Genomic DNA, 14,577 nt, shown 5'->3' with positions numbered 1-14,577 from the left:
CTAGCATGATCACAAGTCTAGCTTGCTTATAACAATACATTTCCTTCAAATGTTCTGGCAGTGGAGCAGCGGAGTCACCAAAATATTATTTCCTATATATTTATTCGTTATCACGGTATAAAACATGTTACTGGTGACCAAAAAAAAGATTGCCAATGACATTACAAATGTTCTGGCGATGTAAAAGTGAGAACTTCCATGGGTTCCTTACACATCACATTCAGTTTACAACTCTTGGCTTATCATAATCCGTATACCCAGCTAGTTCTACTAAACACTCTACATCAAATGCTGTTCGAATTGACTTTTATTAGTTCAGTTTAGCATTACATAAGGCTTGAAAATCTAACAGCCATTAACATCCAATTCTATTGGGTCGTCTTTAGTCTATATACCAGGAGAGATTCACCCAAAAGGAAAAAAAGAAAAGAAAGAATAATAAAAATAAAAAACTTTATGACCCAAGAAAAGTTGTGTTTGTGTTTCCACCTGCAAATGAGGCTGTAAGACAAGTACAACAAGAAGACAACTCACAACATGTTAACACGATTTTACAGAGAATCATATTACCCACCATGCTTTCTTATCTTTTCATGTAAACAAGAATTTATATGAATAATTTCGAGAATTTGAAAAAGATTACATTTCCAAGGAAATCTTCCTGTAATTCCACCGCTTGATTGAAAATCCAAGAGAGATTTTATTAACATTTTTATGTTTTCACAGTAAACAGCCTCCAAACCTATTTCTCGTTCATATCAGTAGTTGCTAACAATTAACAGTTTAATTAGTGCCAACTGAAAGGGGAATTAAACATGGAATATATTATGCATAATGTGGGATGAGGTAGGTTTGTTCTTTACCCGTAGGTGAGTATAATAGTTCATTGAATCATTGGTTTAGATGCTTCCATTTCATGTTTTAGAATAACAAAGGAAAGCAAAATCTTGTGGGGAAAAGCAATATTTGCTGTAGTTTAGAGCATTAGGCAGGTGCTAATCGTTTGAATATTCAAAAACTGAACTGAAACTGTTGATCTCTTCTTAATCAGGCAAGCATTGTTCATCTGGCTAATCAGTGAGCAGAGTGGTTTAAGTTATTATGATCTATAAAAGGGGGTTTCTTAAATGGAGGGTTTTATCATATAATGCTTTAAAATCTCATGTGTTTTAGACAATGTCTAATTTATTTCCTGTGCTTTTCTAAAGTCTAAACCCTAACTTCATCTGTCTAGAGGGAGAAAAAAAAAGAAAAGAAAGAAAGCTAAAAATCCAACAACAGAATCGTGGTCAGCTTAAGGCAAACCAACAAAGCACAATGTCAACATTAAGAGGAAAGAAAGGGGATTGATATTTTTCTCCCATGACACCGCAGAACCCGCTTGATACTCAAATCACACCACCTTGCATCAGCTTTCTCTTAAATAGGGTGTCCCAGTAAGATTGAACAATGAAGATAACAGAGCATCCACACACAAAATAAAAAATAATAACAAAAAAATGCAGCCATCATCCAGACAAATCAATACCAAAGAGCTTAAGCACAAACCACCAAAACCCAAACTCCAATAGTTAGTCAAATCAAACACATAACCTTCCCTTGCCACGCATCATAAGTGACTTTCTTAGCTGGAAGATATCCATCTCACACACACACACACACAATGAGTCATAATTAAAACAAATATGGATGAAACTGAAAACATTTACATGCAATGGAATTTTCCAGTGAACAAGAATGTGATAAATACAGACCAACTTGCCAGAAACAATCCAAGACTTGTATTTTTTTCACTAAATCCGAAGCGTCTTAGTTCTAAAACCCTGGATTATCTTTAGAGCTACCCATTAAGGTTAACGTTTTAACAATAAAACCAATAAGAGAAACAACAATAATAGACCACCTTAACTTGAGGACCCTACAGAAGTAAGTTCTAGGTGAAAACAATACCCAGTTTTTTTTGCACAAAGAGAAAAGCATCAGGGAGAGAGAGAGAGAGAGAAAGGAGTCACACCCTGAGAATCTGAAGCTTAGTGGAGAAAGCAATGGCAACCCAATCAGGCTGAGAAGAAGACCACTGAAGCTGTTCAATCTCAGCACCAGCAGTGTAAGCAAGAATCGGGTCCAACCCACCCTCAACGGGTTGACCCATAGAAGACAAGTCCCAAATCAAAGCCTGAGAATCATCACCAGCGGTGCAGATATGGCAAGAACTATGAGGGGCCCACGCGATTGCGTTCACACTCGCCTGGTGCCGCTGAAGCTCCACCACCGGAAGCGTGGGGAAGCGAATATCCAACACGACAACCTTAGCACTTTCCATTATAATAGTAGCCATGTAACGAGGGTCCTGTTTATTCCACCCGAGACGAACAAGCGGCGTGTCCGGTTCCGAGCTCTCGTAGATTATGGTCGAATGCTCCTTGTCACGGAGGTCGAAAACCCTAACGGAGCCGTCAGCGGAAACGGAAGCGAAAACCCCAACGCCGCCCCACGCGATGTCGTAAACCTCCTTGTCGTGCGCGATTAACTGCGTGTCGACGGTTTCCTTCTCGATGTCCCATATGGTGCACGTGGTGTCGATGCTTGACGTTCCGATGCGTTTCGGTTCGGCTTCGTTCCAGTCGAAGGATGTAAGAGGCCCGCAATACTCGCTGTTCTTGTTGCCGTTGAGAATGCTCTTGAGCTCAACCCGGGTTTGGGTCTCTTCCGGGTCGGATATCCGCCAGACCCGAAGGAAGTCGCTGGAGGTGGCCAATAGGTCCGGGCGCTGGCACTCTTTATCGGGGATGAACATGGCCTTCGTGGGAGGGTATGGGTGCTCGAAGGAAAGATTCGGGTCGGATCGGATCTCGCCGTTGGAGTCATCGAGTTGGACGATCTCGACCCGGTTCGGGTACTGCTCGAGAAGTGAAGCGATGGCCAAACGGTACTTCTTGTCGCGTCGTACGCTCCAGTTCATGGAGTAGATGTGCCATGGAGCCTCGTAGGTGTAGATCTCGGACCGCTTCTGTTGCTCGTCCGACCCGTCTTGGGTCGGGTCGCTGCTCGCGCCCATGAAGCTCTTAAACGGGTTTTTGTTTGAAGCTGCAAAGGGAGTGAAGAAAGAAGCAGAAGCAGCAAGCAACTGAACTCTCTCTTTTTCCACACTTGAGAGAGCCCAATCCTATAAGCCAAATATGCAACGCTTTCAGGGTCCCACTTCCTACTAAATGGGTCCCGTATTTGATTGTTAATGTTTTGTTTGAGCAAACACTTGTTCATTAGTACGATGACTCATTGACTCTTGTAACTATTATTTTTTTATCAATTAACGATAGTAAATTGTGTATTTTAAATGAGATAAACTTAGTTCATTTTAAGAGAGAGATAGATATAAAGAGATGAGATTCATACTTATATTTTTTTCTCTATTTTTTTTTTTAGTGAGACTCATACTTCTTTATGTCTATCTCTCTCTTAAAAGAAACTAAATTTATGTCCTTTAAAGAACACATATTTTTCCATATACATGTGAGTAGGGGTGTGTATGGGTCAGGTCGGGTCATGTTTTCGTGCCGACTCGATCCAATTTGGTTTTTATAGGTCAGGTATTTTGACCCGACCCGCTTTAATTTGATCCAAGTCAGGTATGACTTGGTTTGGATTTTTTTGAACTAGTTCAGAACCGCGTCGGATATGACCTGACTTGGTTTCTGAAATGGGTCTGACTTGGTTTCTGAAGTGGGTCAAATCGGACCTGACTTGTTTTTGACTTGGTTTCAAAACATGTTTTTAATTAGATTTTTTTATAGTTATTGATTTATTTTTCAAACTCATGTAATTTAATTATTTATTTGTTTTAAAATATATACATTTTATAATAAATTTGATATTTGTTGAATAAATAAAGGAGTAATTTTAAGCCCCCGCACATGTGAAGCAAAATTAGTGAAAATTAATAAAAAGTAAAAGATGAGAAAGCGTTCTTCCTATCTTAAGATGACACTAAGGGGGTGAAAAATTAAAAAATTAGAGTGATAAAGACTATTATAACCCTGAAATAAATTAAAATTACAAAAATACCATGACTTTCGTCCCAAAACGATGTCGTTTTGATGAACATTAGATAAAGTTATTTAAAGTAACATCAGAAAAAACAAACCCTAAAAGGGAAAAAAAGTTTCGATGAACATTAGATAAAGTTATCTAAAGTAACATCAGAAACTTTTTTCCCTTTTAACAATACTAAAAAAGATCATATTTTTTATGAAATTTCTACATTGCAAACGACGAAAATTTCGTCACAAAATTATTTTTTCGTCGGAATACTTTTTTTTGAAAAGCAACATAATTTTTTCTCTAATGAAAACTTTTACAAAAATAAATTTTCAATCGAAATTTTCGATGAAATTTAGTTTCTGACAAAAGTTTTGACGAAAATGATTTCCTCCATCAAATGTTTTAACCCCCAAGGGTAGCTCAGTTGGCAGCTAAGCTCCCAAGGGATTGCTTGGTGCAGGGATCAAGCCCTGCCTCAAGCAGTTTCTTGGAAAATCTTTGGGGGCCAGAGGATAAGTCAAAAATCTTCAGTTGGGGGATTAGTCTCGTCCTTTCTCCGGTTGCGAAGCTTTAGTGCACCCACTGTTACAATGAGGGGCTAGCCCAAACGGGCCGTACCCCGAGGGCATGGTGCCCGGAGAAGGTTGAATGGTGATACCTCCTCGCAATGTACCAAAAAAAAAAAAATTCGTCAAAAATTTTGATGGAATGTTTTTCGTTCAAAATTTCGATGGGAATGTGTTCTGACGAAAATTTCGACGGAAATTATTTTGAGGGAAATGTTTCATTCGAAAATTTCGACGAAATTTAGATTCTCTAAACAATTTTGACAGAATATTTTTTCCGTCAAAATTTCTTATCGAAATATTTTTTTGTCAAAAATTTTTACGAAAATTTTTGACAGAAATGTGTTCCGTTGAAAATTTTGATGGAAATGTTTTTTATAAAAAAACTTGACGAAAATACTTAGTCGAAAATTTTCGATGGAAATATGTTGCGCTAAAAATTTTGACGAAAATATTTTCGTCGAAAACTTTCGCCAAAATTTGAATTCTGTAAAGAATTTTGATGAAATTTTTTTCTGTAAAAATATTTCGATGGAAATGTGTTTCGTCGAAATTTTTTATGAATGTTTTTTTGTGAAATATTTTGACGAAATTTAGATTCCGTAAAAAAATTTGACAAAAAAATTTTTCCATTAATTTTTTTTACAGAAATGTTTTTTGACACTAATTTTGAAGAAAATATTTTTCGTCGAAAAATTTGGATGAAAATATTTTTCGTAAAAAATTTTGACGTAATTGGTTTACGTTAAAACTTTTCTTTTAACGTAATTGTGATTTTCTTTTTCTTTTTTTTTCACATAATGAGTATCGGTCAAGTTTTGGGTCAATGGGTCGTTATGAAAACAAGTCAGGTCAAAAACTGACCCAAATAAAAGTGGGTCAATATTTAAAACCAGTTCAAAAAAAATAGCTATTTATGGGTCAGATCAAGGGCAGGGCAAGTGAACCAGTTTTTTTGCACTCCTTTATATGTGAGAGAAATGAATGTACTTTTAAAGGAAATAAGCTTATATCCATTTAACAGTTTTTAACTATGCACCATGTAATGCATAGTTATAATAAGAGATAGGTTATTCTACCTACATTTACCTACCCCTCTACAACATCGTTAGATCAGAATCTAAAAAGGAGAGAGAAAGATAAATGTTAATTAAGATTCTGATCTAACAGTACAGTGTTGGAGAGTGATAAGCAAAAGTAGGTAGAATAACTGATCCCTTATAAATAAGAGGTAGGATATTTTGACTACCAATTTTTTCTACTACCATTCCACTACCACTTTAATCACCATTGGATTAAAAGTTATTTTTCTTTTCTCTCTCTTCATTCAACTTTTCCTCTAATCCAATGGTGATTAGAGTGGTAGTGGAGTGGTAGTAGAAAAAATTGGTAGTCAAAATATTCTAACCCTATAAATAATATTAAAGATATATTTTTTTCTCTCTTCCGAAGTTGTCTATTGACGAGGAAAGTGAAACTGCTTCTAAAGAAGGGATAGGTTATTTTACCTACTATTTTTTTCTACCTACCTTTGTCTACCACTCTCCAACACTGTTAGATCAGAATCTTAACTAACATTTATCTTTCTTTCTCTTATTGAGATTCCTATCTAACGGTGTTGGAGAGTGGTAGGTAGAATAACTTATCCCTCTAAAGAGAGAGACAGAAAAAAAAGATGAGACCCACACTTTTATTTATTTTTTTGTCTTTTTTTTAAAAAATGACACATTTTTTCACACACACACACACACACATATATATATATGAAAAAAATGTGTGTGTGTATGTGTTGGGGGGCAAAATTATTTTTACAACCACTTTATGTATAGCAGTGACAGGTGTATGGTTATGATCCCCACATTTATACTTTTACGTATATATGGCAAGTGTTTGACTATTGCACATAAAGCAACTGTAGAAAGAATGAGAGGCGATGGCAGAGAGAAAGGAAAAAATGGTTTATTTTATTCTTCAAATCTCCACCGTTGGATGATATTGTAATCTAACGGTATTGAAAGAGGTAGGTAAAGGTAGGCAGAATAACTTATTCCATATTATATATATATAATATGGGGCGGGATATTCTTACACCGGTGTAAGAGTTAGAAATCTTACACTCAATCTTGATCATTGATCCACTTGTATCCAATGGCTCACATTACTAAAAAATTAGAGCCCTTAAATATAAGTGAGATCAATGGATAAGATCTATGAAGCACCGACACTTTAAAAACTCTGACGTATCGTATCCGACACTTCTAATGGATAAGAGCCCTTAAATATAAGAGTTAGAAATCTTACACTCAATCTTGATCATTGAACCACTTGTATCCAATGGCTCACATTACTAAAAACTTAGAGCCCTTAAATATAAGTGAGATCAATGGATAAGATCTATGAAGCACCGACACTTCAAAAACTCTGACGTATCGTATCCGACACTTCCCGACACTCTCAGACACTCCGACACTCTCCGACACTCCAATACGCGTTATAGAAATTCAAAAAACAATTCAAAAGTTAAGTTGCGTTGAGTTTTTAGTTCCAACTATTAGATTCATTGAATTACGATTACCATTTTATTGAGTTTAATATAAATATTTGGGATATCTTATGTTTCTTTGCAAAATTTATGAATATTATAAATTTAGATACATTTTAGAATTAACGTGTCGGAGTGTCGTGTCGTATCGTGTCACGTGTTCCGTCTCAGTATCGGTGCTACATAGGATAAGATTGAGAGTGTAACTTACACTAGTGTAAAATGATCCTAATTCCTATATATATATGTGTGTGTGTGTCAATCTGGTGTCTAGTCACTCTCATATAATTATATATTTCGGTGAATACATAATTATAATATTAAAAAAAATTCCACGTCAATAGAAAAATTTACGAAGAGAAAAAAAATATTAATATTATAATCTTTGTGTGCATTTTTTTACTAAGAATCTATAATTATAAACAGGTTATATGTTACTAGTCTTGTATGTGTGTGTGACTAAGAATCTATAATTATGAGCTATGTAGCACCGATACGACACGCGACACGTGACACGACACGACACGACACTCCGACACGTCAATCCTAAAAAATTATGGATTTTGACACGTTGGGACACGTTTTAATATTAAATAATATTTTTAATTTATATAGTGTATTTTTCATTTAATATTTAATAATTTAACAAAAAAATGAAACTAAATTAATAATACCCATAAACACGTTATAAAGATGAAAGCTTTAATAAAAAAAATAAGAACTGGGATGAGAGAGATATAATATCAGATAGAGAGATCAAATCATATTAGAGAGAGATCAGAGAGAAGAAGATACAACAAGAGCGTGATAGGAATTGACAACAATGATGCTGAGATGATCTCTTATCTACTTAAGGGAAAAAAGACAAAAAGATAAAATTGATATGATCAGGTGGAAGCTTTTATTAATATATTTTAACTTTTTAAAAAAATAATTTTTTTTTAAAAAAAAATTAAAAAATTACGAAAATGCCATTTGACCGTGTCGGACACGGTCAAATTCGCGTGTCGGAATGGTCAACGTGTCGGAAAAAGTCAACCGCGTGTCCGACACCGTGTCGGAGCGTGTCGGAGCGTGTCGCCGTATCGGAGCGTGTCGGACCCGACTCTTCCTGTTTTTACAAGTGTCGGTGCTTCCTTGATTATGAGCAGGTTATATGTTACTAGTCTATTAATTGACCTGTATATTTAATTAATTAGTAATATTATTTTGGAAAATATTATAACCAAATAAGGAAATCACATTTACACGAAATAGAGATATATTAAATTGTAAATTAATATCACTAGTCTTACTTTTGGAAAATCAAACTTTTTTTTACTGGTTTTAAAAAATCAAACTTGATATAATTTTACGCATTATTGAATAACAAAAGTTTAATTTGGCTTGGAATTTTGGAGAAGTAATGTGATAGCAGGAACAACTTGGACGCTAATAAATGAAAATTTTATTCTACAGTTTGTGCTTGGAACCGCGTCCACATTCTTGTCTGCATTAGAAAAACGCACCGAATTCATTGTTCCCATTTGTTTTACCGAAGCGTTGTTTTCTTTGAATTTTTCTCTGGTTGTGAAAAACTTAACCTTATCCAAGATGTACAACGCTCGATCGTTTGTGCGGTGGAGCGTTTAGCAATTAGAATCATTATCCTTTTGTTGTTGTGGGGTTGTCTTTTGTGTTCTGAAGCATCCCAAATGGAACTGGCAACTGTAACAAACCAAAGAAGCATTGGGTAGTTAATAACTTGTACAAGTTGGAATTGGGCATGAAGGTTGCATGCTTCACCCCTGATGTTAATGTCTCATACTTGGGAACTCCAACAACAACAAGGTTTGGTTCACAGGAAGCTCTTTTCTTTATTCAAAAGTGTAGCAATTTCAAACAGCTTAAACAAGTCCATGGTAGAATAACCCGTTTTGGTCTCACCTATGACCAATTGCTTATTAGGAAGATCATTCAGTTATCTTCTTGTTTTGGCAAAATGAACTATGCAACTTTGGTATTTGACCAACTCAATGCCCCAGATACCTTCACTTGGAATGTCATGATTAGAGCTTATAGTATCAGTGGTTCCCCTGAAAAGGCCCTTCTTTTGTTCAAGGCTATGTTATGCCAGGGCTTTTCACCTGACAAGTTTACATACCCTTTTGTGATTAATGCTTGCGTGTCTTCCTCTGCCCTTGATTTTGGAAGAGTAGTCCATGCTTTTGCCATCAAAATGGGATTTTGGGGTGACACTTATGTGCAGAACACTATGATGAATCTTTACTTCAAGTGTGAGAATGCAGATGCTGGATGGAAGGTGTTTGATAAAATGCGTGTTCGACAGGTGGTGTCATGGACCACCGTGATTGCTGGGCTTGCAGCTTGCGGGAAATTGGACGCTGCCCGGGAAATATTTGAGCAGATGCCTTGTAAAGATGTTGTTTCATGGACAGCAATGATTGATGGGTATGTGAAACACAAGCAACCTGTTGAAGCTTTTGATTTGTTTGAAAGAATGAAGCTTGATAATGTGAGGCCAAATGAGTTCACTGTGGTGAGCTTGATCGGTGCTTGTACTGAGATGGGTAGCCTGAAGTTGGGTAGAAGGATTCATGATTTTGCTCTCAAGAATGGTTTTGAGGTTGGACCTTTCTTGGGTACAGCTCTTATAGACATGTACAGCAAATGTGGCAGTTTAAATGATGCAAGGAGAGTGTTTAATATGATGCAGGTGAGAAACTTGGCTACTTGGAATACAATGATCACTAGCTTGGGTGTGCATGGGTTGAGGAACGAAGCTCTAGCCCTTTTTGAAGAAATGGAGAAGGCAAATGTAGTTCCGGATGCTATCACTTTTGTAGGTGTTCTGAGTGCTTGCGTTCATATGAATCACCTGGAAGAAGGTCCGAAGTATTTCACTCTTATGACAGAACATTATGGTATAAAACCTGTTTTGGAGCACTATACATGTATAGTTGAACTCTATACTCGTGCTAATATGTTGGATGAGATTTACACATTAGAGAACACAATGTCAATGAAAGCAAATCATGATGTTGCAGAATTGCTCCAAGAGCTCAAACTCACTGATATTGATGACATAAAGAAACTTATACACAAGCATTATGGGGATTTGAATTTCTCGGAACTAGTTTTAGATCATTCCTCCACTAGTTCTCCACCTCAACTACAAAGCTTCAAGTGGGATGTTGCCTGATATGAACCAAACAAGTAGATGAATTGTGACTCTATTAACATTCTGTATCTCATGCTATGATGTCTTTCTCTGGGAGCTTTTAAGAGAAGCCTAAATACGACATAGCCAATAGGATGCCTCTAATTTTGTGTATAAAATGATACGGGAACCATGTTCTTCCCGAATGATTTTTAGAATATAATGACCTCAAATTGATCTTTAAATGATTATTGTTTGTCATGATTGATATTCAATTAGTGTTAAGAGTGCAATACTCTTAAGAACAGGACACGAAGAACAGAAGACACTTTTGTTTATTATTCAGATGAAAACACATATGAGCCATGTGTCAAAGCTTTATACAACCACATGTTTCTAACAAACTTTGCCACCTAAGCTAACTAACTTGCCACCTCCCTTTACAAGGCTAACTAACTCCCTTCAAAGCAGTAACTCAAAGCAGTAAACTAACTCAAGTAAGATAAACTAATTACACACCATTACATGGTTACAAAGTCCTTACTCCATAAAGGAGCACTCTTGATTCTACTTCCCTTAACCGTATCATTCGTCCCTGCTTGCAAAGGAACCTTGTCCTCAAGGTTCATATCCGGATATTGCAACTTCAAATCTGCTTCATCTTCCCATGTAGCATCTTCGGGTAAGGCATCAGACCACTGGATCAACCATTGTTGTTTCTGTTCTGTCTTGTTGCTGATAATTCGAGACATCAACATAGCTATTGGATGTTGAACAGGAGAATTGCCATGAGTGAGTATGGGAAAGGTAGGAACCAGGTCCTTGTGATCACCCCTAAATGGCTTCAGAACAGAAACATGGAAAGAAGGATGAATTTTGCATCCATCAGGTAGCTGGAGCTGATACGAAACTGGGCTCAAGACTCTAGTAATAGGAAAGGGACCAAAATATCTCTTGGCCAATTTCTGGTTAGACCTCTTAACCAAAGAAATCTGTCGATATGGTTGAAGTTTTACCAAAACTAAATCACCAACATTCAAGGTGATGTCCTTCCTGTGCCTATCAGCCTGGATCTTCATCCTGTTTTGAACTTCTTGCAAATGCTTCCTCAAATTGTGCAGCAACTCATTTCTGTGAGAGAGTGTGACATCAACAGCCTCCACCCAAACTGAACCTTGAGGATAATAAGGAATCATGGTAGGTAGTTTGCCATACAAAGCTTGGAAATGAGATATTCCAATAGAAGAATGCACAACAGTGTTGTAATGTAATTCTGCCCAACTCAAATAAAAGGACCATCTATTGTTCTCATCATGACAGAAGGCTCTGATGTACTGCTCCAAATAACGGTTGGTGACTTCAGTTTGTCCATCAGATTGTGGATGGTAGGAGGTGCTGGTTCTAAGTGTGGTGCCACTATGTTTGAAGAGTAAGGACCAAAATTGACTCAGAAAAATGTTGTCTCTGTCAGAAACTATAGACTTTGGAAATCCATGAAGTTTTACAACTATATCACAGAATAAAGAAGCAACTTTGGATGCTGTATAAGGGTGAGCTAAAGCTCCAAAGTGTGCAAATTTGGTTAATCGATCCACAACCACTAGAATTACTGAAAATCCTTTAGAAAGAGGCAAACCTGTAATAAAATCCATGGTCAAATCCTCAAATACTCCTTCTGGTATAGGCAGGGGTTGGAGCAAACCAAAAGGAGGTGTGGTAGCTGTTTTGATGAATTGACAAACTGAACATTGTTTCACGAAGGCGGTAACATCCTTCCTCATGTTGACCCAATAAAAAAAGGCAGATAGACGCAATAAGGTCCTAGTAATGCCAGCATGTCCCCCAACAGGTTTAGCATGAGCCTCATGGATCAACAGTTGGCAACGTTGAGAATTAGATCCCAACAGAAATCGATGTTTATGATACAAAATTCCTCCCCTTTCTGTGATATTGGAATCAATGTGCTCTCCATTTGTAATTTTCAAATGTAATGCTAACAGATCAGGATCTGAAGTATTTTCATCCTTAATTTGATTAACAACATCAAATGAAACTTGGGTGATTAAGGACAAAACATTACCTGGAGTTTCCTCATCCTCATCCCTTCGAGATAATGAATCAACAACAATATTAGAGATTCCCGATTTATACTCTATTGTATAATCATATCCCATCAACTTACACATATATTTCTGTTGTTCCAAAGTTTGAATGGTCTGAGATAAAAGTTCTTTCAAACTTCTATGGTCAGTCTTGATGATAAACCTGGAGCCTAATAAGTAATGTCTCCATTTCTTTACAGCTTCAGTAACAGCATAGAGCTCTCTCACATAAGTTGAAGCCAATCTCATCCTGGCTCCCAGCTTCTTGCTAAAATAAGCAATCAGATTGTTCTGTTGGATCAGCACAGCTCCAATTCCTGTGGCAGAAGCATATGTTTTGATGATGAAATGCAAGGAAAAATCTAGTAGTGCTAGAATGAGAGTGGAAGTCATAGTTTTTTTTAAAAAGCAGAAAGCTTCCTGAGCACTATCATTCCAAACAAAGGAATCAGCTTTTAGAAGGTCAGTAAGAGGAGATGCCAAAGCTGCATAATGTTGAATGAATCTCCTATAGTAGCCAGTAAGTCCAATGAATCCCCTGAGTTGTTTAACATTCTTGGGTTGAGGCCAAAGTAGCATGGCAGTAATCTTTTTAGGATCTGCCTTCACTCCCTCTCTTGACACTATGTGACCCAAGTAATCAATCTCAGATAAGGCAAATCCACACTTGCTCAACTTGACCATGAATTGATTCTGCTGCAGGCATTCCAATGTGACCCTTAAATGCCCTAAATGATCCAGAAAAGATGAACTATAGATCAATATGTCATCAAAGAAGACTACGATGAATTTCCTCAAATATGGCTTGAACATTTGATTCATGGCTGATTGGAAAGTTGATGGTGCATTGGTTAATCCAAATGGTAATACCAAAAACTCATAATGTCCTTCATGGGTTCGAAATGCAGTTTTAGGAGTGTCATGTGGAACTAACCGAATTTGGTGATAGCCACTCCTTAAATCCAATTTGGAAAAAAATTCAGCACCCTTCAATTCATCCAAGAGCTCATCAATGGTGGGAATGGGAAAGCAATCCTTGATAGTTATATTGTTTAAAGCCCTATAATCAATACACAACCTCCAAGAATTATCTTGCTTCCTTACCAATAATACAGGAGAAGAGAAGGGGCTATGACTTGCCTTAATGAAACCCGAAGCTAAGAGGTCAGCCACCTATTTCTCAATTTCAGTTTTCTGATGGTGAGCATACCTATAAGGTTTCACACTTACTGGTCTAGCTCCTTCCACCAGGTGAATAGCATGGTCACAATCCCTTGAAGGAGGGAGACCTTGTGGCAACTGGAAAACAGATTGATATGTCACCAATATGTTCTACACCTCAACAGGAACTTGTTTCTGTATTGACAGCAACTCAGGGAGCAATGCATTAGTAGAATTTACAGTTGGTGAAGTTGCTAAATAAGAACAAGCACCATCTGACTTGTTGGGCTCAATCTTCTTCCTAGCCCCAGATAAAATAACCCTTTGCTGATTCCAAATAAACTCCATGGACATATCACTGTAGTCATGTATCACCCTGCCTAAGGAGCTGAGCCAAAGAATTCCCAAAATAATTCCCAAGTTGAACAGTTCAATCACCCATAAATCCACTACAAACACGTGTCCTTGTATCTCCAAAGAAACTGATGGGCATTTCCTTTCACAAATTAGAAAATCTCCATTACCAAGGAATACTATCATCCTAGGAATTTTAACCATAGGATATCCCAAATCTTCATCAATGCTCTTTTGCACAAAATTATGAGTGCTACCCGAATCTATGAGGATGGAAACTAACCTCTTCCCAACTAAAACTTGGAATTGCAAGGCTCTAGGATTTAGTTCCCCTTCCATGGAATGAAGAGCAGCATCATGAATTTCTGACTGAGCTTGATCTGGCTGCCACACTATCTGTTCTTCTACATCAGCATCCAATTCCTCACAATCCCCTACCAACATCAACAGCTTAGCCTTGCAACGATGTTTGGAAGTCCATTTGTCATCACAAGTATAGCAAAGACCCATATCTCTGCATTTTTGCAAATATTCCTGAGATACTCTCTTGACAGGAACATTAGAAGGTAGAGCTAGTAAGGAAGGTAATCCAGGCAATCCTGGTTTCACTGGAGTTGCAGAAGTGGTGTGTTCCACAATTGAAACTGGTTT

At 37.1% G+C, this 14,577-nt stretch overlaps 2 protein-coding genes across 2 annotated transcripts; one reads left to right on the top strand and one right to left on the bottom strand.

Annotated features, from left to right (window-relative positions):
• Positions 1-1,052: 1,052 nt before the first annotated feature.
• Positions 1,053-3,133, bottom strand: LOC133314852 (WD repeat-containing protein LWD1). Its single transcript, XM_061516387.1, has one exon. It carries the CDS (start codon positions 3,056-3,058, stop codon positions 2,009-2,011), a length of 1,050 nt encoding a protein of 349 aa, XP_061372371.1. The 5' UTR covers positions 3,059-3,133; the 3' UTR covers positions 1,053-2,008.
• A 5,638-nt stretch (positions 3,134-8,771) lies between these two features.
• Positions 8,772-10,531, top strand: LOC133314864 (pentatricopeptide repeat-containing protein At3g26630, chloroplastic-like). The gene has a single exon (XM_061516402.1). The coding sequence runs from the start codon at positions 8,915-8,917 to the stop codon at positions 10,349-10,351; it is 1,437 nt and encodes a 478-aa protein (XP_061372386.1). The 5' UTR covers positions 8,772-8,914; the 3' UTR covers positions 10,352-10,531.
• The last annotated feature ends 4,046 nt before the right edge of the window (positions 10,532-14,577 follow it).

The sequence above is a fragment of the Gastrolobium bilobum genome, unplaced genomic scaffold (assembly GCF_033153095.1).
Source record: "Gastrolobium bilobum isolate Gb01-03AN ecotype WA unplaced genomic scaffold, APGP_CSIRO_Gbil_v1 utg7295, whole genome shotgun sequence".
In the NCBI taxonomy this organism is placed as follows: domain Eukaryota; kingdom Viridiplantae; phylum Streptophyta; class Magnoliopsida; order Fabales; family Fabaceae; genus Gastrolobium; species Gastrolobium bilobum.
Note: the sequence above shows the minus strand (reverse complement) of the source record. Positions and strands in the feature narration are given on the sequence as shown.